Here is a 24,807-nt window from a genome sequence, read left to right on the forward strand (position 1 = left end):
TGTGTAGAGGGAAATTTATAGCACTAAATGCCCACAAGAGAAAGCAGGAAAGATCTAAAACTGACACCCTAACATCACAATTAAAAGAACTAGAGAAGAAAGAGCAAACACATTCAAAAGTTAGCAGAAGGCAAGAAATAACTAAGATCAGAGCAGAAGTGAAGGAGATAGAGATGCAAAAAAAAACCTTTAAAAATCAAAAATCAATGAATCCAGGAGCCGGTTTTTTGAAAAGATCAACAAAATTGATAGACTGCTAGCAAGACAAATAACAAAAGAGAGAAGAATCAAATACATGCAATAAAAAATGATAAATGGGATATCACCACCGATCCCTCAGAAATAGAATCCACCATCAGAGAATACTATAAACACCTCTATGCAAATAAACTAGAAAATCTGGAAGAAATTGATACATTTCTGGACACATACCCCCTCCCAACACTAAACCAGGAAGAAGTTGAATCCCTGAATAGACCAGTAACAGGCTCTGAAATTGAGGCAATAATTAATTGACTAACAACCAAAAAAAGTCCAGGACCAGACAGATTCACAGCCAAATTCTACCAGAGGCACAAAGAGGAGCTGGTACCATTCCTTCTGAAACTATTCCAATCAATAGAAAAAGACGAATATTCCCTAACTCATTTTATGAGGCCAACATCATCCTGATACCAAAGCCTGGCAGAGACACAACAAAGAAAGAAAATGTTAGACCAATATCCCTGATGAACATCGATGCAAAAAAATCCTCAATAAAATACTGGCAAACTGAATCCAGTAGCACATCAAAAAGCTTATCCACGACGATTAAGTTGACTTCATCCCTGGGATGCAAGGCTAGTTCAGCACACACAAATCAATAAATGTAATCCAGCATATAAATGGAACCAAAGACAAAAACCATATGATTATCTCAACAGACGCAGAAAAGGCCTTCAACAAAATTCAACAGCCTTCATCCTAAAAACTCTCAATAAACCAGGTATTGATGGGACGTATCTCAAAATCATAAGAGATACTTATGACAAACCCATAGCCAATATCATACTGAATGGGCCAAAACTGGAAGAGTTCCCTTTGAAAACTGGCACAAGACAGGGATGCCCTCTCTCACCACTCCTATTCAACATAATGTTGGAAGTTCTGGCCAGGAAATCAGGCAATGAAAGGAAATAAAGAGTATTCAATTAGGAAAAGAAGAAGTCAAATTGTCCCTGTTTGCAGATGACATGATTGTATATTTAGAAAATCCCATTGTCTCAGCCCAAAATCTCCTTAAGTTGATAAGCAACTTCAGCAAAGTCTCAGGATACAACATCAATATGCAAAAATCACAAGCATTCTTATACATCAATAACAGATAAACAGAGAGCCAAATCATGAGTGAACTCTCATTCACAATTGCTTCAACGAGAATAAAATACTTAGGAATCCAACATACAAGGAATGTGAAGGACCTCTTCAAGGAGAACTACAAACCACTGCTCAATGAAATAAAAGAGGACACAAAAAAATGGAAGAACATTCCATGCTCATGGACAGGAAGAATCAATATCTTGAAAATGGCCATACTGCCCAAGGTAATTTATAGATTCAATGCCATCCCCATTAAGCTACCAATGACTTTCTTCATAGAATTGGAAAAAACCACTTTAAACTTCGTATGGAACCAAAAGACAGCCTGCATTGCCAAGACAATTCTAAGCAAAAAGAACAAAGCTGGAGGCATCATGCTACCTGACTTCAAACTATACTACAACACTACAGTGACCAAAACAGCATGGCACTGGTACCAAAACAGAGATATAGACCAATGGAACAGAACAGAGCCCTCAGAAATAATACCACACATCTACAGCCATCTGATCTTTGACAAACCTGACAAAAACAAGAAATGGGGAAAGGATTCCCTATTTAATAAATGGTACTGGGAAAACTGGCTAGCCATAAGTAGAAAGTTGAAACTGGATCCTTTCCTTATACCTTATAGAAAAATTAATTCGAGATAGATTAAAGACTTAAATGTTAGACCTAAAACCTAGAAGAAAACCTAGGCAAAACCATTCAGGCCATAGGCATGGGCAAGGACTTCATGTCTAAAACACCAAAAGCAATGACAACAAAAGCCAAAATTGACAAATGAGGTCTAATTAAAGAGCTTCTGCACAGCAAAAGAAGCTACCATCAGAGTGAACAGACAACCTACAGAATGGGAGAAAATTTTTGCAATCTACTCATCTGACAAAGTGCTAATATCCAGAATCTACAAAGAACTTAAACAAAGTTACAAGAAAAAAAAACAAACAACGCCATTAAAAAGTAGGCAAAGCATATGAACAGACACTTCTCAAAAGAAGACATTTATGCAGCCAACAGACACATGAAAAAATGCTCATCATCACTGGTCATCAGAGAAATGGAAATGAAAACCACAATGAGATACCATCTCACACCAGTTAGAATGGTGATCATTAAAAAGTCAGGAAACAACAGGTGCTGGAGAGGATGTGGAGGAACACTTTTACACTGTCAGTGGGAATGTAAACTAGTTCAGCCATTGTAGAAGACAGTGGCGATTCCTCAAGGGTCTAGAACTAGAAATACCATTTGACTCAACCATCCCATTACTGGGCATATACCCAAAGGATTATAAATCATGCTACTATAAAGACACACGCACACGTATGTTTATTGTGGCACTATTCACAATAGCAAAGAGTTGGAGCCAACCCAAATGTCCATCAATGATAGACTGGATTAAGAAAATGTGGCACATATGCACCATGGAATACTATGCAGTCATAGAAAAGGATGAGTTCATGTCCTTTGTAGGGACATTGATGAAGCTGGAAACCATCATTCTGAGCAAACTATCGCAAGGACAGAAAACCAAACACCGTATGTTCTTACTCATAGGTGGGAATTGAACAATGAGAACACTTGGACACAGGGTGGGGAACATCACACACTGGGGCCTGTCATGGGGTGGGGGAAAGGGGGAGGGATAGCATTAGGAGATATACCTAATGTAAATGACGAGTTAATGGGTGCAGCACACCAACATGGCACATGTATACATATGTAACAAAACTGCACATTGTGCACATGTATCCCAGAACTTAAAGTAAAATAATAAAAAAATCTGCAAAAATGTATATATATTCAAGTCAATAAATATGATAAATCACATAAACAGAATTAAAAACAAAACCATATGATCATCTTAATAGATGCAGAAAGAGCACTCAGTAAAATCCAGGATTGCTCTATGACAAAACAATGTCATGACAAAACCCAGCATTGCTTATGACAAAAACAATGACAACAAACTAGGCATAGAAGGAACATAACTCAAAATAACAAAAGCCATATATCACAAACCCAAAGCCAACATCATACTGAATGGGGGAAAGTTGAAAGCATTCCCCCTGAGAACTGGAACAGGGCAAGAATGCCCACTTTTATCACTTCCATTCAACATAGTACTGGAAGTCCTAGCCAGAGCAATCAGGCAAGGGAAAGAAATAAAGGACATCTAAATTGGAAAAGGGAAAAGTCAAACCACCTCTGTTTGCTGATGATATGATCCTATACCTAGAAAACCCTAAAGATTCCTTCAAAAGACTCATAGATTTTCCTCTTTTTTTAAAACTAACAACGAACTGATCTTCAACAAAGCATACAAAAATATGAATTGGGGAAAGGACACCCTATTAAATAAATGTTGCTGGGAAAACTGGATAGCCACATGTAGAAGAATAAAACTGAATCCTTCTCACCTTATACAAAAATCAACTCAATATGGATTAAAGACTTAAATCTAAGACCTGAAACCACAAAAATTACAGGAAAACAAAAACAAAAACAAAAAAAAACAGGAAAACCTCTTCTGGACATTGACTTAGATAAAGAATTTATGACTAAAAAGCAAATGCAACAAAAACAAAAATAAATAAATGAGACCTCATTAAACTGAAAAGCTTCTGCACAACAGAAAAACCATCATCAAAGCAAACAGACAACCCACAGAATGGGAGAAAATATTTGCAAACTATGTATCTGACAAAGAGCTAATATCCAGAATTTACAAGGAACTCAAACAAATTAGCAAACAAACAAACAAAAAAGATCTCATCAAAAAGTGGGCTAATGATATGAATAAATATTTCTCAAAAGAAGATATACAAATGGTCAACAAACATGTGGAAAAACACTCAACATCACTATCATCACAAAAATCCAAATTAAAACTACAGTGGGATACCACCTTATCCCAGCCAGAATGGTTATTATTCAAAAATCAAAAAACACTAGCTGTTGGCATGAATGTGGTGAAAAGGGAACATTTATACGCTGCTGGTGGGAATGTAAATTAGTATAGCCTCTATGGAAAACCGAATGGAGATTTCTAAATCTAAAATCTAAAAGTAAATTAAAATCTAAATCTAAAAGTAGATCTACCAATCCAACAATCCCCTACTGGGTATCTCCCCAAAGGAAAAGAAGTCATTATATCAAAAAACACCTGCATGCATATGTTTATTGCAGCATAATTCACAATTGCAAAGATCTGGAACCAACCTAAATGCCAACCAACCAATGAGTAGGTAAAGAAGACCTGGTATATATACCATAGAATACCACTCAGCCATGAAAAAGAATGAAATAATGTATTTTGCAGCAACTTGGATGGAGCTGGAGACCATTATTCCAAGTGAAGTAACTCAGGAATGGAAAATCAAATACTGTGTGTTCTTACTTAGAAAGGAGAGTTAAGCTATGTGTATGAAAAGGCATGGGCTTTGGAAACTTAGAAGGAGTAGGGTAGGAGGGGGTGAGGGATTAAAAACTATGTATTGGGTACAATGTACACTACTCAGGTGATAGGTGCACTAAAATCTCAGATTTCATCAGTATACAGTTCATCCTTGTAACCAAAAACCGCTTGTACCCCAAAAGTCATTGAAAAAAATTTATAAGTAAAAATCCCCAATAAAAATGCATACAAACCAGGCTCAGTGGCTCACACCTGCAATACCAGCACTCTGGGAGGCTGAGGCAAGAGGATCACTCAAGCCCAGGAGTTTGAGACCAGTCTGGGCAACATAGCAAGACCCCACATCTACAAAACATTTAAAAAATTAGCCAGGCATAATGGCATGCCCCTGTGGTTCCAGCTACTCCAGAGGCTGAGGTGGGAGGATCACTCGAATACAGAAAGTCAAGGTTGCAGTGAGCTGTGATTGTGCCACACATTCCAGCCTGGGTGACAAAGCAACATCTTGCCTCAAAAAAAAAAAAGTTTACCAAAAGACTTGTACTAGAATGTTCACATCAACATTATTCATAATAGCCCCAAACTGGAAATTAGTCACATCATCAACAGTCGAATGGATAAATAAATTGTGGTACATTCATACAATGAATGCCAATGTATATATGGCAATGGGCATGAAACATCTAAACTATATAAAACAGTATGGATGGTAGTCGCAAACTTAAAATTGGATAATTGAAGTAAGACAAAAGAATACGTATTGGATGATTCCACTATGTAAAGTTTAAAACAGTCAAAAGCAATCTGTGGTATTAGAAGTCAGAATAGTGGTTACACATGAGGATGTAGAGAATAGAATGGAGAATGATGAGCAGGTGGGGGCAGCGCTCTGAGTACCAGAAGTGTTCTCTGTCTTGATGTTGGTGGCGCTTCCGATACTTATGAAATGAATACTTACGATTTTTATGCTTTTTTGGTATTGATATATGTTAAACATAAAAAGGTTGTTATGTGTGTGGTTTTTTTGGTTTGCGTTTTGGTTTTAAAGACAGGGTCTTGCTATGTTTCCCAAGCTAGATTTGAACTCCTAGGCTCAAGCAACCCTCCCAGCACAGCTGCGGACTATAGGCACGTGCCACCATGCCAGGCTTAAAAAAAATATATATATATATATCACAAAAAAGCCTCTCTCGACTCCACTTCCCCCTCTAGCATTAGACCTCTTTCTCTCATTCTCTTTATAGTAAAACCCCTTTAAAGAGTTGGTCAAGGCCAGGCACAGTGTCTCACACCTGTAATTCCAGCACTTGGGGAGGCCAAGGCGGGACAGGAGATCAAGACCACCCTTGCTAACATGGTGAAACTCTGTCTCTGCTAAAAATACAAAAAATTAGCCGGGCGTGGTGGCACATACCTGTAGTCCCACCTATTTAGGAGGCTGAGGCAGGAGAATCACTTGAACCCAGGAGGCAGAACTTGCAGTGAGCCGAGATCACACCACTGCAGTCCATCCAACTCTGGACAACAGAGCGAGACTCCGTCTCAAAAAGGAAAAAAAAAAAGAGTTGGTCACTTTACTGTCTCCAATTCTCCCCTCATTATCTTCTCTTGAACCCAAGAGATAACACTACTAAAAATGCCCTCCTTGGGCCGGGCGCGGTGGCTCAAGCCTGTAATCCCAGCACTTTGGGAGGCCGAGATGGGCGGATCACGAGGTCAGGAGATCGAGACCATCCTGGCTAACACGGTGAAACCCCATCTCTACTAAAAAATACAAAAAACTAGCCGGGCGAGGTGGCGGGCGCCTGTAGTCCCAGCTACTCGGGAGGCTGAGGCAGGAGAATGGCGTAAACCCAGGAGGCGGAGCTTGCAGTGAGCTGAGATCTGGCCACTGCACCCCAGCCTGGGTGACAAAGCCAGACTCCGTCTCACAAAAAAAAAAAAAAAAAAAAAAAAATGCCCTTCTTAGGGTCACCAACGACCTCCAAATTGATAAAATCAGTGAGCAGTTCTCAGGCTTCAATCTTCCTCTTAAAATTATCTTTTTCACTTGGTTTCTAGGACAACCCACACTTCTGGCTTTTCTCCTACTTCTCGCCACTTCATTTAAGACTTCTTAGCTGTGTCCTTTTCATCTCCCTAGCCTCCTTTTCAACTCCTTATCCTCCTTTTCATCTCCCTAGCCGCCTTTTCAATGATACCTGAAGGCTTAGTCCTCAGACTTCTTCTCTACAATCACCTCCTTGGTGATTCTATACGCATAAATACCCTGCCCACTTGGGTGTTGTCTTAGTTTGGGTTCGGCCAGAGCCAGACTCTGAGGCAGAGGTTCAACTGCAAGCATTTTGTGAGGGAGGTGATCCTAGAAAACCCTAGTAGAAGAATGGGGAAGTGAGACAAGAAAGGCAGCCTATAGAGGGTGTTATTAAACAAGTGTCCAGTAAATTCTGCTAAGAGTTATGCCTTAATTTCATTGTTAGGAGACTGAGAGAACTGGAGTATTTTTACATTAACTCCTACCAGTCAGTGGTTGCTGGCCACTCCACCAGGAAGTGCATTCTGTACTTCTGGGCTACCATACATGCAGAGTAGGCTCCAGTGGCTAGAGAAAGCCCAGAGGCAGAGAGACAGAGAGACTAGCAGTTGAAAGTCAGTCTTGCAAGCACTGAAATGGTAAGGCCCAAGGGGACACGGAGGCACTCACAATGTCTGCTCTGTAGTGTCATAAATGTGTAATAGGCATGTCAAACATAACATGCTCAAGACTGAGCTCTTGATTTCTCCTGACCCAAACCTGCTTCTCCTACAATCTTCCCCATTGCAGTCAATGTAAACTGTTCTTGTGTTTATCTAACCTTTTGAGTAATTGACTTTTCTCTTTTATATTCCACTTTCAATCTGTTAGCAAGTCTTGCTATCTTTAACCTTTTAAATACCGCCAAGCTCCAACCACTTCTCAGCATTCCACTGCTACCCTCCTAGGTCAAACCACCTTTATCTCTTGCCTGGATTAATACAATAGGCTTCTAACTGATCTCTCCTTTTCTGCCTTCTGTGTCTATTTTCAACAAAGCTGCCAGAGGGATCCTGTTAAAGCATAAGCCAGATCGTGTCACTCCCTGGTTCCCTCTGATGGCTCCTGTGAAATCCCAGGAAATCCCTGGTTCCCTTTGTGAAATCCCTGGTTCCCTCTGATGGCTCCTGCGAAATTCCCGGAAAAGCCAAACTCCTTACTTTGACAAACTTGGTCCTCCACAATCTGTTCCCTGTCACTCTCTGCCCTTTCCCCTCAGCTGTTTCAAGAGTACTGCAGGCATCTCCCATCTGGGCACTCTTACGCCTGCTATGCCTTCTGCTTGATGGAGTTCCCCCATGCATAGCCATTTCCCTCATTTCTTTCAGTTTAAATATCACCTCTCAGTAAGGCTATCCTGGCCAACTTATCTAAAAACTGTCATCCTCAATGCTTTCTATCTCCCCTCCTGCTCTTTCTTTTCTTTTTTTTTTTTTTTTTTTTTTTTTTTGAGATGGAGTCTGGCTCTGTCAACAGGCTGGAGTGCAGTTGCAGGATCTTGGCTCACTGCAAACTCCCCCTATTGGGTTCAAGCAATTCTCCTGCCTCAGCCTCCCAAGTAGCTGAGACTAAAGGTGCACACCACCATGCCCAGCTAATTTTTGTATTTTTAGTAGAATCGTGGTTTCACCATGTTGACCAGGATGGTCTCCATCTCTTGATCTCATGATCCGCCCACCTTGGCCTCCCAAAGTGCTGGGATTACAGGCGTGAGCGACCACGCCTGGCCCTCTTTTCTTTCTTATCACTTATCACTACATAATACAATAAATATTTTACACATTTATTTTTGTCTGCCTTCTCTCTCACTAGAGTGTAAGTTCCATAAGGACAGAGATTGCTGTCTATTTTGTTCACTGCTGTATCACCAGTCCCTAGAATAGTGGCTGTTGCATAGTAAGTGCTCAACAAGTGTTTGTTGAATGAATAATCTCACTGAAGAACCCAGAGTATTATCATCATAGTGTGCACTCGATTTGCACCTGGCTTTTCACTTACTCTCATGTCCTGCCCATCTTCCGTGTTACCACAGAGTCTTCATAATCATGATTTCTCATGGCTATGGAATCTTCTGTCCAGTGTATATGCTTTACTTGACCATTCCTGTATCATTGGATTCCATAAGGTATTACTAGTTCTCAACACTATAAATAACACAACAAAGAACATTTTTTTGGTTATAGTATTTCCAATATATGATTTATTTTTAGGGTGAATTCCCAAAATCTCTAACCATTTTTAAAGTAAGAAAATACAATTTCAAATTGCTGTTTTAATGAACGTATTCAAGAGGGGAGAATCACTTTTTTAAAACCAGTGAGCAGCCAGGTGCAGTGGTGCATAGCTGTCCCCCATGCTACTTAGGAAACTGAGGCAGGAGGATTGCTTGAGCCCAGAAGTTCTTGAACAGCCTGGACAACCATAGTTGAGACTTCATCTCTAGAAAAAGCAAAACAAGACAAAACCATTGGGCTATCTTTATGCAGCTCTGCTACAGACTGAGTTGGTGCTCCAGCCCTGTCCTCCAGGGAGATCATAGCATACAGCACCTACCAGAAGGTGCTGCTATGCATTGCTCCCTCGAATATTTCTTCCTCCACCACTCCTGGCTTTTCATGAGAAGTTATACTAACTTAATCATCAAATATTTGTCGAGGGTTTATTATTTATAACACACATGGAGGAACTTTAAGGATCAATGTGATAAAAGGTCTGACACCAAGGAGCTTGTAACTAGGACTCCCAAGATTTTCACTACATCCCAGAGTTTGTTAAGCCGCAAATCTTTACATATCATACTTTCTCTTGGGCTCCAATAAAGCTGCTAGACCCATTCATTTCATGAATTCCATACACCTCCAGGTCAGTGCTTCCAAAAATTTACTCTCAAATCCACTTCTCCTGTAATTATTTACTGGTAAATATTAAAACTGGAAACTGGGAGTCATCATCAATTCTTCCTCTCCCATGTCCCGTGCTGCTCTCACCCATGCCATTGATCACAAGGTTTTCCAATATCCTAAGACATTTTTCAAATGCATCCCCTTCTCTCCGTTCTCACTGCCACTTCTCCTTAGTTGAGATGAATATCATCATCCATCTGGACCATTTGACTAACATTTTTTTCTGACTTCCTTGACTCTCCTTACTCTCCAATTCACATTCCGCACTGAAATAAAATCATATGAATCACTTGCATTGATGGCTTGCTTAAAGCTCCCCAACGACTGGGTGCAGTGGCTCACACCTGTAATCCCAGCACTTTGGGAGACTGGTGGGCAGATCACGAGGTCAGGAGTTCGAGGCCAGCCTCATCAACATGGTGAAACCCCATCTCTACTAAAGATACAAAAAAAAAATTTGCCAACTTTGGTGGCGTGTGCCTGTAATCTCAGCTACTCAGGAAACTGAGGCAGGAGAATCGCTTGAACCTGGGAGGCGGCGGTTGCAGTGAACCGAGATCATGCCATTGCACTCCAGCCTGGGTGACAGGACAAGACTCCATCTCAAAAAAAAAAAAAAGAAAAAAAGAAAAAAAAAAAAAGCTCTTCAATAGCTTTCCAATACCTAAATGACAAAATCCAGATATCCAAGAAGATTTTCCACGATCAAACCCCAACCACCTTATCTCTTTCCCATGACTCTGTGGGTGCACCTCATGCTCTAGCTTTGCTGAATTACTTTTAAATCTCCAAATACTCCCCACACTGGTTCATGCTTCTATGTACTTTGCACCCTATCTCTCTTTCTGGAGTTCTCATTCCCCCTTCTCCTGTGAAATTGCTCCTCAGACCTCGAGACCCATCGCAAGCCTTTCCTGCTCAATAGACCCTTCCTGGATTCACTGGGCACAGGTAAGCACATTCTTGCTGCCTTACTGTGGACAGTACTTATCAATTGTTTCCTGTCTGCTTCCATTAAACTATATATATACATAAACATATATATACACATAAACATATATATACATAAACACACACACACACACACATATATATATATAAAGGAATGAAGGCCAGTCACGGTGTCTCACACCTGTAATCCCAGTGCTTTGGGAGGCTGAGGTGGGTGAGTCACTTGAGCCCAGGAGTCCAAGGCAGCAGTAAGCTTTGATCGCATCACTGCACTCCAGCCTGGGCAACGAAGCAAAACTCTTCCTCAAAAGAAAACAAAAAAAGGAAGGAAGGAAAGAATGAATTAATAGATAAATAGATAAGTAAAGTGGGAGGAAGAAAGGGTCCTAGAAACATGAGACTAGAGTAACAGAAGGAAGAAGTAGGAAGGGGAGCAACAGAAAAAAAACACCCACATCCATTGCCACTTCTTTTGTTTGTAACAACAGATGGGACATAAAATATTCAGAAGCCAAGTGCATCATCTCTTATGAGAAATTTCTAATCAACCTAAAAGGGGGCTCATGATGACTCTCAACCTTCCCTATCAGCTTGGAGAGCGCAAGGGAATTCCAAACTGTGAGCTATAAAAATAAACCCCGGCCAGCAGGGACCCATATTGGAGCCTCCTTTGTAGAGATCCAGAGTACTTGGTGATTTGTATTTCTTTATTTTTTTTTTAAATTTTTTAGACTACTGTCCTGGGAGCTGCTCCTAGCATTGCAACTGTCTGCTTTCCTGGGAATCTCCTCTATTATCTTATTCAAACTGTCCTTATATTCCTAGAAAAGCTGATGACAATTCTGGGCAAGTTGGTTTGGTGAGGGGCCATATATGTACAAACTGCTATCTATTTTCCTGCCCTTTTTGCACATACTGTCCCAGAACCAGCGGGTGAGACTGTCTCTTTGAAAACAGAGCTACTCTGTAGCAGGTTAGGTATAAGGAGGGCATGTCAGTGAGGCCACACAAGGCACCCACCCACACCCACACAGCAGGAAAATGCCATGCTCTCTGAAACTCATGGGGACAAGTATGAAGTTAATTTTGTAATACAACAGACAAGAAGTCTTTGGAACCCGAGAAGTCAGTATATAAACACCAATTATTATTCCACCTTTTTTTTCTGTCCTTTCACATAATATCCTGTCTACCGAATTGGACACTGTTTTGCTCCCCGCTTGTAGAAACTTCTCGGCTTAGCTAGCTAATGCCACTATGGTGGATATGTCTGTCAATTTTCTCCCTTCTCAGAGACACTTCTTTGGACCTTTGGCTCTGCTGAGACAGTAGTGGCCCACGTGACTCAAAGGGCTACAGCTCACTGACATGGGCATGCCCTTGACTCAAAGGTAGCTCCTTGTCAACTGGCTAGTAATCAAGTATATATATCTCTTTAAAATTTGAACTGAAACAGAATGAAACACATGGGATGGAGATGGTCAATAACGCTGAGAGTTTATGTAGCTGTGGGACTGGCAACAACCATTTTTGACCATATATACCTTCTGATAATTAAGTGTGGAAAACCATTTTGCAGAAAGAGGTACAAGGATGGAACAAATTCATCAAGAAAAGTAGAAATGAGAAAGCACACAGCCCCAGAGAAAGTGAAGATCGAAAGAATATCATCTTAAGACCCAGCCCTACTTCCCTGCTGTGGGTACATAGAATTCCCCTGTACTCAATACACCTCCTTCCATGTGAGTTCCTGTGAACAGGTTCTAAACCTTGGGACAGCCTCTTCTGAGTCTCCATTTCCTCATTTGTAAAACATGGGAGAACTAGATGATGTCAGTGCTTCCCAAAGTGGAACCTTTAAGACTCAGGAGACTGAAATGATTTTAGGGCATGGAAACAGCCTTAAATAGCACTGAATCACAGCATTAAAACAGGATTCCCATTTCAGCTCTCCTCTAATTCTCCTAATTAAGGCAAAGAGAAAGTCTGAGATTGATTGTTAGCATGTTTTAAAAATTACTTTGTTACTTGGTAATTTTCCTTTAATATTTTTTAATTTGTTTGCATTATATTTATTTTTACCATCACCTTCTATTAATAGTAAGTGATACTGGTTTTTTGTTATTGTAATAACATTAAATACCCTTTGAAATAAGTTTAATTAAAAAGTAAAGTTATAGCAATGACAGCTACCATTTTGAGTGGTATATATGTGGTATATATGTCATGTACTTCACATATATTATTTCCAATTTCCCCAACAATTCTAAAAACCATTATCTCTATTTTACAGCTGAGGCAACTGAGGACCAAAGAGTTTAATACGCCTAGAGTCAGAAGCCTATAAGTTACTGAATGAGTATTCCAGATAAATTTGTCTGGTCCCCAAGTCCACGCTTTTCCTACTGTCCCATCCTGCCTCCCTTCTATTGGAATCTAACATCTGAACCCACACTTGTGCAGTAGCCTTTGCTCAGACTGTAGCTCTGTGACCCTTCTGCAGCATTGGACACTTTTTTCTAAATTACTCTCCTTGTTTGGCTTTATCCAACTTCTCTTGTAACCTTCCAAATCACATCTTCTGTCTCGATTTTTGGCCTTTCGTGGCCCTATGTGTTTTATCTTTTGTCTTTCATGCTGGCTCTAGACTACTGAAAAGCAACATTAGTCCGTATGAGATTTGAATTGCAGATAGATATACTCTATGAGTAAGGATTCAAAAGCTGCTCTTTGGGTGCTATGTGTTAAAATTTTTCAATGCATTCCCCTTGACCAAGACAGTTAACTTCTAGGAATGTACGCTGAGAGAAAACATACGTATATGTAAAGAAGTATAGAAAAGAATAATCTCTGTAGCATTATAACTAACAGCAAAACTTTAGAAATGGTCCAAATGTTAACCAATAGTGGCTAAGTTAAAGAATTTATGCTGCAGCTATATGTGAAACAATATGTCCTCTTTAAAAGATGAGAGTATGGATAATAAATACACATACATGGATAATATATACACATATATACAGATATCAAAAAATATCTATATTTAATGACATTGAAAAATCATAGTGTTCATGAAGCAACAGTGAATTATTCCATTAGCATATTTAAAACTAATCCGGCCGGGTGCGGTGGCTCACCCCTGTAATCCCAACACTTTGGGAGGCCGAGGTGGGCAGATCACGAGGTCAGGAGATCAAGACCATCCTGGCTAACATGGTGAAACCCCGTCTCTGCTAAAAATACAAAAAATTAGCCTGGCGTGGTGGCGGGCGCCTGTAGTCCCAGCTCCTCGCGAGGCTGAGGCAGGAGAATGGCATGAACCTGGGAGGCACAGCTTGCAGTGAGCCGAGATCTCGCCACTGCACTCCAGCCTGGGCAACAGAGCGAGACTCTGTCTTAAATAAATAAATAAATAAATAAATAAATAAATAAATAAATAAAAATTAGCTGAGCAAGGTGGCGTATGTCTGTAATCCCAGCTACTCAGGATGAGGCAGGAGAATCACTTGAACCTGGGAGGTGGAGGATAGGCACTCCAGCCTAAGCAAGACTCAGTCTCAAAAATAATTAATTAAGCAATTAATTAAAAAAAAAAAAAGACTGAGTAAGTGGGAACTGCTTCTGCCTCACTGCCTTTACCTGGGACATTGGTCTTTTTCAGCCTTCAGACTCAAGCTGAACGTGACTCTTCCTGGGTCTTGAGTCTGTTGGTTTTCAAACTGGAACTTACACCTCTGGCTCTCCTGCGCCTCCAGCTTGCTGACTGTGGATCTTGGGGGCAGTCTCCATAATTGTGTAAGCCAGTTCCTTGTAAATGTCTCTCTCTCTCTCAATCTCTCTCTCTCTCTTAATCTCTCTTTCTCTCTCTCTCTCTCTCTCTCTCTCTCTCTCTTCCCCCCTCTCTCTCTTTTCTGTTGGTACTGTTTCTCTGGAAAACACTGACTAACACACCAATCCTCCAGATTCTTCTCTTTGGCATGGTCAGCTCCTTACTCTTTTCTATTTTGACTGACATTCACCTAGCTCAGGATATTCTTCCCTGTGGCTGGACCATCACCATAGATTCCTGATAGCTCCCTGTCTCCTGCATCTCTTGTTTTTCAGCCTTCATTCTCATCACTATATGGTTCCAAAAGCCCAATTCTAATCACAAAATTTTTAAAGTCTTCATTGTAAGAAAAACAATCCAAAATCCTTGGATAATGTTCAAAGTCCCCTATGATTCAGCCACAGCTAAGTTTTCCAGCCCTTTACCCTACTTCCCCTACTGTTAGGGTAACTGTACTATATATGTCATTTCCCTACATTAATGCGTTTGTTCACATTCTCCTCTAGCTAACCCCTAACCCTCCTCTGTCCTATAGTCACTGCCTATCCAAAATCTTATCCTTCATTGAGATGTAGCTCAAATTTTATCTTCACTTAAAGCCTTTCACCGTATTTCTAAGGTGGAAGAGTCTCTTTCCTTCCTTTAAGTTCGTAGCTTTTCTCTTCTATGTTTTCAAATTCTGGTTTGTATTATACTTATTTGTACACCTCTTCTTTTCCCTTATCCTGGAGGATGAAGGCTGTATCTATTTCATCTTTATATCCCCCAAGGCCTAATATAGTGCTTCTATTGTTGACCTAAATGAATAATAAATGAATATTCTCTCAAGTGAAATGAAATTTGAAAGTTAAACATGGCATGGAAACCTGACACAATACCTCATAATGATTTTAAAATACAAATAATACTTGGATTATCCATTTGTGGCAACTACCGAGAAAGTGCTATTTTAAAAGCTGTCTGCAGTATGTGCAAGTGGCTGTAGGCAAGTATTTCTTAGTGCTACATGTTAGTTAGAATCACCTAGAGAGTTTTCAAATACTACCCATGCCCAGTCCCACTCCAGACCAATCACATCAGAAGCTCTGAGGGTGAGTTCTGGGCACTAATTCTCTTTTAAACCTTCCCAGGTAATTCTAACGTGCAGTCAGTTGAAAACTATGGCTGTAGGGCATGGCAGCTGCATTGATCTCAGTTTGTGTATTGGGATGGGCAGGAATGAACTTCCGATAAAGATACTTTAGTTGATCTTCAGTTGCACAAAGGCAAGGCAAGGCTTATTAAGCAACTGCAAAATGATGCCACTAACTAACATTTGTTGAGCACTTATTAATCCTTATGATACCCTATGAAGTAAGCACTGTTATTGGCTGCATTTTATAAGTGAGGTATCTAAGGCTCAGACAAGTACTGTAATTTACCCAGATGAGTAAGTAGAGTAGCCAAGATGTGAAGACATGAACCCAGATACACAGGCTTCAGAACAAGAGTACAGAAGATGTGAAACTCCAGTGACTTGGGAGTGTGTGGGTCAGTTGCCAGGGGGAGGTACATGTATGCACACATGTGTGTGGAGCTTTTTCTATAAAGGCCAACCAAAGGGATTGGAGGGGCATGGGATTGGGGGTTGGAGAAGAAAAGGAAGCAAAAGACAACTCTAATATAAGAAAAGAGAGGCTTTGGAGACATGGTGGCTGACTGAGTCCAAGCAGAGAAAATGTCAATCAGGGACTCTCGGGAGACAGTAGAGTCCATGGGTTTTAGGACTCAGTAAATTATGCCAAGTCATAAAGTGTTCTTTTTCTGTCTTGTAAGTCCCTTATGATAATCCCCAGACTTCTGCTAAATTGGGGAAGTGCCCACAGTGGGGTCGGAGCAGCAGAAGGGTGCTGGGCTCTCCATATGGTTTCTCCCTGAGGCCAAAGTGCTGGGCACTGCTAGTCCAGAATCTCAGAGTGTCCGGTAGCCAAGCAAATGTGGAATGAGGAGCCAAACAATGAGAGCTAGGACAGGGTGGACTGAACAGAAAAGGTCCTGAGATCAAATCCCTTTCTCTCAAATATGACAGAAGTAGCAGCCTCTGAATGGAAGGGAAACTGGACCCCGTTCTCCAGAGACAGTGCCCATCTGGAGGGTCTCCTGTGCTGCACTGTGCCATTATCACTGAGACACAAATATAAATGGAAACTATAAATATGGGCTTGGGAGATGAGGTGGCTTGTTTCCAAGCCATACTCCACTCCACTTCTCGAAGGCCTCACCAGAGAGATTCTTCTCATGTTTGAGTGGGTTTATATGCATGGTATGGTGGAAGGGTGTTTGGAGTCAAAAACCTCTACGATTGAACTGAAGATACATTTACCTTCTTTGGATCTCAGTTTCTCTATCTGTAAAATGGAAAAAAAAATATTGACCTCACATGTTTACTGTGGAAATTAACTGAGAAGACCACAGAAGGCGGCTGGCACAGGATGTGAGCCTTGCAGGGGCTCCGCTGAGGTCACTTTACTTGCTTCCTTAGCCCTGGCCACCTAACCCTGCACCTACGCTAGGTCCCAATACTGCCAGGGATGACCCTTGGGAAGTCGGATCCTACCTTTGGTTAGGGAGTGAATCCCAAGCTTCACTTGGGAGAAGTTGCCACTTCCGATTTCCCCTCGAATTCGGTAGAAGCCTATCCGTTTCCCCAGAGTGATCTCCCTCACCACCTTCTCATCTTGGGACATGTCCTGTGTCAGTTTCTCGAAGGGCGTCAGCTGGCGGGGCTGTCCTTCCTCGCCCTCCTTGCTGCTCTCGATCTGACAGCCACTTTCTACGCTGTCGCGCCGATCCCACCGGGCATAGTGGGGGTTCACCAGGCCGCCTCCATTTGTATACACTGCAGTCATCGTCCACGGGGGCTCACGTCTCCATCTCAGCAAAGAGCCACCGATCAAGGGCAGGTTGTGCAGGAGCAGAAGAGGCTCAGAGGGTGGGAGATGCCAACTGAGGACAGCAGGTGCCCAGGGTTCAAGAGAGTTTTCCTGAGAGTTGAGCAGCCTCCCTCTTGGGTTTAGTGAGAGGAGGGCAGTGAACGTGGTAGCTGAGTCTGTCCAGTCCGGAGCTGCTCACCTCACTCAAGACATTTCCCACCTTCCCTCACATTGAACTTGCAAGCTCTAGCTGTACAATTAGGCACACGTTACATACCCACTGCCCTGATGGGACTCCAGGAACTTTGTGGCCAGACGTGGAGTCTGATGCTTTGTGGTAGGTGGCTGTGCCCCAGGACAAAGGCTTCTGTTTGCTATTCCCCTTGATGGCCAGAGAATCTTGCATTCTGATGTGTAAATGCCCCTGGGAGGACCTCAAGACCCTGCTGCGGGAGCTCATCTCTGAGCTTCATTTCGTGCTTCTCTTGCTGTCAAGCCGCAGGGCCCTGGAGACCTAATAATCTGGACCCCGGGAAAGAAGAAACTTGCAAATAAGCCTTCTGGTCACACAGGCAGCCAGAGAAGGATTTAATCCCTGCAATGTCACTTTAGCTGGCCTTTATTTAGATGAGCCTTCCTCTAAGCCGTGAGCTGTCTCGAAAATTTGGCTGGTTCAACCTAAGAATAAAGAGTAAGAAAATTATTAGCCTATGCTAATGTACTGTACAGGATTTATAATGAATGTGAAACTGCTTTGTGAGCATTGATCTAAAAGTACTCCACAAATTTAAATTATGACTCATATCAGTAGTAGATGCTTGATTACACGTGATCTAGTAAGAAGAAAAGAGTATATACACACACCTCTCAACCTACATTTTAGAAAAGCCCCTAGGGTCTGTACATATTTCCAGCAAAACAATTTTTCTATTTCTTAAAGTTTAAGAAAATATGCATATTGCCTTGTGTTGCTTTAAAACCAAATTTTAAAAGTAATATGATAGCAATGATGACAAACATTCTGGATTACTATTGGTTTTCAAAATTTCTCATATGCATTCAAATAGTAATATTTTATCTCCTTTACTACTTTCTGTTCTTGTACGACCTGTCCTATGCTAGTTGCTTCCATTCTTTCTTTCTATGTCATTCTACGATAAAGGCTGATTTTTCCTCCTACGTTTACTTTTTGAATTTTTCTGAGCAGGTGTCAGTGTCTAGGCCCAGCACCTTCTTTTGAAGATGTGGAAAAGGAGGGTTTACGGCATTGCTGGTGATAAGAAATGCTGCCCAGCTACGATGTCTTCCGGATTTTTGTTCTGCACTCTCCAGCAGGAAATACTCTCTTCGTCTCTGAATTCCCACAGCACTTCGTGCATTTTCCAAAATGTCCCATCTCAATGAAGGTGGGAACTGGTTTTGACTCATATGTATATCTTGCTCTCCTCCTCTCTCCTTCAAAATGGAGTATAAGTTCTTACATATAAAGGTGTTTACTAAGAAAATGTGTGTTAAACTTGATTTTTGGAGTTGAGCATTCCAAACCAAAAATTTGACTGAAAACGTGAGAGACTGCCTTGGATGTATGGATTTCCAACTCTGCTCAATAATATCACATTAGTACAATTAAGCATAAATAAGGTTTCCTAACTTTATACTTAAGGTTAAGTATGGGGTTGCCAAATAAACATAAATAAGGGAAGTAAAGAGGAGGTTGATGCCCAGTACTGCTCCTATTTCTGGATAGGGAGAAAGGAATCTGGAAGAAGGATGAAGAACATAGGCTTAAAAGGGACCAGGTATCAGTAACTAAGCACATCTCTAGGTTAGAGACTGATTAGGATGTTTTTTAAAAAACATTTTTAAGATAAAGGTCCCCTTAGCAGGGTGTGGTGGTATAACTCTTAGCAGGGTGTGTGCCTGTAGTCTCAGCTACACCTACAGACTGAGGTGGGAGGATGGCTTAAGCCCAGGAAGTAGAGGTTGCAGTGAGCTGACATCAAGCCACTGTACTCCAGCCTGGATGACAAAGCCGGACCCTGTCTCAAACAAAACAAAACAAAACAAAACAAAAAAGGTAAAGGTTCTTAATTAGAGTGAAGAAAATCTAAGTCACTGATTCTTCTTTATTTTCTTTACCGACGTCTACCTCCCAAAGTATGGGGATTACAGGTGTGAACCACTGTACTTAGCCAAAATCACTGATTCTTAATCATCCTGAGGTCACAGACTCCTTTGAGATGCTAACAAAACCTGTGACTCTATCCCCAGGGGAAAAAAATAATCCTCACCCATACAATTTGCATCCGATTTTAAGATGACATTCTGAAACCTATCAGGTTAAGAATCTCTGTGAAGGCCAAGTGGCACTAGATCTCCCCAGATTCCTGGCAGAAGAACACCATGCAGCTTATGACAGACTAGAATGAAGTAGTAATTCTGCAAGAAACTTTAGCTTAACCTAAGGCAAAAGAAAATATGGATTTTCCATAGAATGCAGTACTTGATCACTTTGTGTTCTAACAGACTCTGTGAAGAACTTACTGGCTTTGTGTCCTCATTACCATGCTGTGCTTGTCACTAATGTACTTGGACCACAACTACAAAAGCACCAGGAGGGCTCCGGGTACAGTGGCTCACACCTGTAATTCCAACACTTTGGGAGCCCAAGGCGGGTGGATCACCTGAGGTCAGGAGTTTGAGACCAGCCTGGACAACATGGAGAAACCCTATCTGTACTAAAAATATATAAATTATCCGGGCATGTTGGCACACACCTGTAATCCCAGCTACTCGAGAGGCTGAGGCAGGAGAATTGCTGGAACCCGGGAGGCAGAAGTTGCAGTGAGCTGAGATCGTGCCATTGCACTCCAGTCTGGGCAACAAGAGTGAAACTCTGTCTCAAAAAAAAAAAAAAAAAGGCACCAGGTGAGCAGGAACCTGTGCTTTACTCTTCCCTCTGTCTCTGGGAGTTCTGCACAGTAGCTGATAAAAGTTTGTTGAAGAAGGAATGAACTAATTTACCAACTAACCCACCATTACACTTAGGTATGAGTTAGTAGAGGCAAATATTTTTATTTTTTAACTACTAACACTATCCCAGAATTTAATCATCTCAGACAGCTTATTTCAGTCCCCATTTCTAAGATTTGGGCTACCCTTTACTAGCTATTAGAATTCCTGGCCCCATCTTCTTGTGGAGGTAAAAGCTTAGTCCAAAGTCCATCATCCCCCTAAGAATTGTGACACAACTGCTTAGAAATGCAAGTCTCCCCCATCCCTGCCACTTTGGAAGAATCAGCTCCCCACAGGCGCCCAGGCCTCCTGCCTCCCTCTGCACCTGCTCCCCTCCATCTCCTGCCCAGCTGCTGGTTCAGGGCTTTTTCTCTGCTTTCCTGTTCCCCAACTTTCCTGATTTGGGCTCTATATCCTGAGCTCTATTCAGGGCCTGGGATTTACAGTAGAGTTTGAGACTTCAGGTGCCTCCCCGGAATTCCTCTCCCTCCCTTCCCAATTCAACAGAGAGGGAGGGCTCAGATACAATCGCCAAATATGATCAGTCTCTGTCTTGAATCACGTACCCTACACCTACAAATGAAACTTCTTGCAAAACGGTCTTGAACCAATTGTCTTGCCTTAGTGGTCGAGGAGACAGTTAATCTTCCATTTAGATCAGATAAAGTGTTTTTGTTACACTTTTACAGATGTTGCTGTGGTTTGCCTTGAGGATGAATTGCAACTTGGGACAGCTAGCAAACCAATTGGGGGAAAAGCCAAACGCCTATCTCACTCCTACTTCAAAATAAGTTCCAAATAAATCATCTAAGTAAATGTAAAATAAACAAAAAAATGAAATACTAGAAAAAAATCAGAATTTTTTTTATGATCTCAGCGAAGGCCATAAAAGAAAACATTGAATTTGACTACATAAAGCTGTAAGTTTCTGTTTGCCCAAAAGTATCAAAAACAAAAAGGCAAAAATCAAATGATAACCTTATAGGGAAAAATTTCCAACAAATATAATAAACAAATAAAAAATAAACAATTTTCTAAATAAAGAATTTTACAAATTGATTTTTAAAATACCAATATCCAGCCAGGCGCGGTGGCTCGCACCTGTAATCCCAGCACTTTGGGAGGCTGAGGTGGGGGATCACGAAGTCAAGAGATTGAAACCACCCTGGCCAACACAGTGAAACCTCATCTCTACTAAAAATACAAAATATTATATTTTGGGCGTGGTGGTGCACACCTGTAGTCCCAGCTACTCAGGAGGCTGAGGCAGGAGAATCACTTGAACCCAGGAGGCGGAGGCAAGACAGTGCCAAATGCCAAGATAGCACAACTGCACTCCAACCTAAAGGCAGAGCGAGACTCCGTCTCAAAAAAAAGAAAAGAAAAATACCAATATCCTCCCAAAAAAGAAAAATGATAAAGAACATGAGCAGACATTTCACAGAAAATACAAATGATTCCATAATATATAAAAATATACTCAACCCTATAATTAAAGAAATACCCATAAACTACACTGAAACTAGATTTTTCACATATTAAATTTGAAAGCTGCAAAACGAATTTTGATAGTGCACTAGTGAGAGATAGTATGGGGAAACAGGAATTCTCATTCATTGTTACTGGAAGTATAAATTGGTACAATTGCTTGGAAGGAAATTTGGCTATAACTATTAATTACAAGTGTATGTGTTCTTTGCTTCAACAATTCTACTTCTAGAATTTTTCTTTGCACACATATGCAAAGATGTGTATTTCTGACATAAAGATGGATGTGAAAAAGAATGAGTTACAGTATCCAAGATATACGGTTAAGAGGTGGGAAGAGTGTGTATAAAATGATAATCAGGAGTGTAAGAAAGGGCCAGTCACGGTGGCTCATGGCTGTAATACCAGCACTTTGGGAGGCTGAGGTGGGTGGATCATTTGAGCTCAGGAGTTTGAGACTAACCTGACCAACATGGTGAAACCCCGTTTCCACTAAAAATACAAAGAAATTAGCTGGGCATGGTGGCACACACCTGTAATCCCAGCTACTGGGGCAGGAGAATCGCTTGAGCCCAGGAGGCGGAGGTTGCAGTGAGCCAAGATCACGCCACTGCACTCCAGCCTGGGCGACAGAGACTCCATCTCAAAAAAAAAAAAAAAAAAAAAAAGGGGGTAAGACAGCGGAGGGAATCCCTAAAAACAGGTAGAGTTATTGCATTTGGTGAAGGGACTTGTTGGACAGGGGAATGGAGTGGAAAAAATCATATACTTTTTACTGCTTACTTTTTCATATGATTTACATTTTTTTCATGTGCGTATATTTACCTTTAAAAAGTAAACAGGCTGGGTGTGGTGGCTCACGCCTATAATCCCAGCACTTTGGGAAGCCGAGATGGGAGAATGGCTTGAGTCCAGGAGCTCAAGACCAGTCTGGGCAACACAGTGAGACCCCATCTCTCCAAAAAAAAAAAAACAAAGAATATTAGCTGAGTGGCACACACCTATAGTCCCAGGTACTCAAGAGGCCAAAGTGGGAGAATCACTTGAACCTGGGAAGTCAAGACTGCAGTGAGCCAAGATCACACCACTGCACTTCAGCCTAGGCAACAGAGCAAGACTCTGTCTCAAAGAAGAAAGAAAAAAAGAAAAGAAAAAGGAAGCAATTAAAAACATTTAATGTGTTGCCCCTTACAAAGTTGGTGTACAATAAGTTTGCTTTACTTTTGGTTACACAGGGAAATTATCATACCTGATTCTCTAATATCTAATGGATTGCTTTTAAAATAAAAAGATAATTCAGGACTTCTGGTGAAATATAAATTTAATGATCTCATTTATTTCTACTTTATTCCAAAAACCAAAAATCCTAAAAATGACAAAATAAGAGGAGGAAAGGTACAAACCCATGAGGATAAAAAGAATAAGAGAGGAGGCCAGGCACGGTGGATCACCTGTCAGGAGTTCAAGACCAGCCTGACCAACATGGTGAAACCCCGTCTCTACTAAAAATACAAAAAATTAGCCGAGAATGTGGCGCACGCTTGTAATTCCAGCTACTTAGAAGGCTGAGGCAGGAGAATCACTTGAACCCAGGAGGCAGAGGTTGTGGTGAGCCAAGATTGCGCCATTGTACTCTAGCCTGGGCAACAAGAGTGAAATTCCATCTCAAAAAAAAAAAAAGCCAGGCGCAGTGGCTCATGCCTGTAATCCCAACACTTTGTGAGGCCGAGGCAGACGGATCATGAGGTCAGGAGTTCGAGACCAGCTTGGCCAACACAGTGAAACTCCGACTCTACTAAAAATACAAAAAAATTAGCCCGGCACGGTGGCGGGCGCCTGTAATTCCAGCTACTCAGAAGGCTGAGGCAGGAGAATCGCTTGAACCCGGGAAGTGGAGGTTGTAGTGAGCCAAGACTGTGCCATTGCACTCCAGCCTGGGCAACAAGAGTGAAACTCCAACTTAAAAAAATAAATAAATAAAAATAAGAGATGAGATAGCAGCAGAGAAATGTCAGTACGTTTTGGGGGAGATGGAGAGATGGAAAGAAAATTAGTGATAAGCAATTTGGCAAAGACAAGGAAGAAAACTGCAACCTAAATTCATACATAAGGGCATACCAATGAGATTCACCTTTCTGAGTGCTCAAAAAGGCTTCAAACTATAAGAGACCAAGTACCTCAAAGGTTAGAGGAATAAAGCAGGATCAAAATCATGGAAATTGTTTGAAGGTAGAGCAGTGAGACCCTCCCCCCCACCCCCACCAGCCTTTCCCTCCTCAAAGATAGGTTGTTACTTTCTCTACCCCACCCCAGCTCAGGAACACAAGGCACAGGTCAGATGATTAGGCAAAAGTCTGTGTTGTAGAATCCCTCATTCTCTTCTTCTTGCACTCTTGGTTTCCAGAATGGAGGAAAACAAGCATAAAAACCTCGAGGCTGGCTACTCCTCTTTTGGATAGACTAACTCAAGAGAAAAGACTTTCTGAAACCTATGTTTGAAAGTTCTCCATCAAAAAAGCCACATAGCCATCTACGGCACAATCCTCCAGGTGCCAGTTTCATGCACACGCAGGGAGCTTCCAACCAAGTTTCAGTGCCTTCTGCTTAGAATGAATGAATGAATAAATGTTCAGTCAAGAGGCATGAGACATCTGAGGAAAGGCTTCAAAATGAGAGAAAGAAACCCTGCTCAACCTAAACAACAACCTCTACAACAAAAAGGAACTTGAAGGAAATGGAGAGCCATGAGGAAGCAGAAGATAAAAGATAAGGTATTGGATCCATAAAACCAGAACAAATGCTAAAAAAAAAAAAAAAAAAAAAAAAAAAAAAAAAAATTTAAGGACAATTCAGAC

At 41.3% G+C, this 24,807-nt stretch overlaps 1 protein-coding gene across 4 annotated transcripts in view; it reads right to left on the reverse strand.

The window, feature by feature from the left end:
• Positions 1-24,807, reverse strand: part of NIM1K (NIM1 serine/threonine protein kinase) — a 96,762-nt gene that overhangs the window by 24,040 nt on the left and 47,915 nt on the right. For 3 of the 4 annotated variants that reach the window (XM_073014775.1, XM_073014777.1, XM_073014776.1), the window contains 2 exons: positions 20,227-20,345; positions 17,134-18,127 (listed from right to left, as the gene is read on the reverse strand). In XM_073014775.1, coding sequence (XP_072870876.1) covers positions 17,134-17,425 — 292 coding nt within the window. In that variant the 5' untranslated portion in view covers positions 17,426-18,127; positions 20,227-20,345. The remainder of the gene's footprint in view (positions 1-17,133; positions 18,128-20,226; positions 20,346-24,807) is intronic. The other variant, XM_007961494.3, reaches the window with a different exon arrangement.

The sequence above is a fragment of the Chlorocebus sabaeus genome, chromosome 4 (genome assembly GCF_047675955.1).
Source record: "Chlorocebus sabaeus isolate Y175 chromosome 4, mChlSab1.0.hap1, whole genome shotgun sequence".
Classification (NCBI taxonomy): domain Eukaryota; kingdom Metazoa; phylum Chordata; class Mammalia; order Primates; family Cercopithecidae; genus Chlorocebus; species Chlorocebus sabaeus.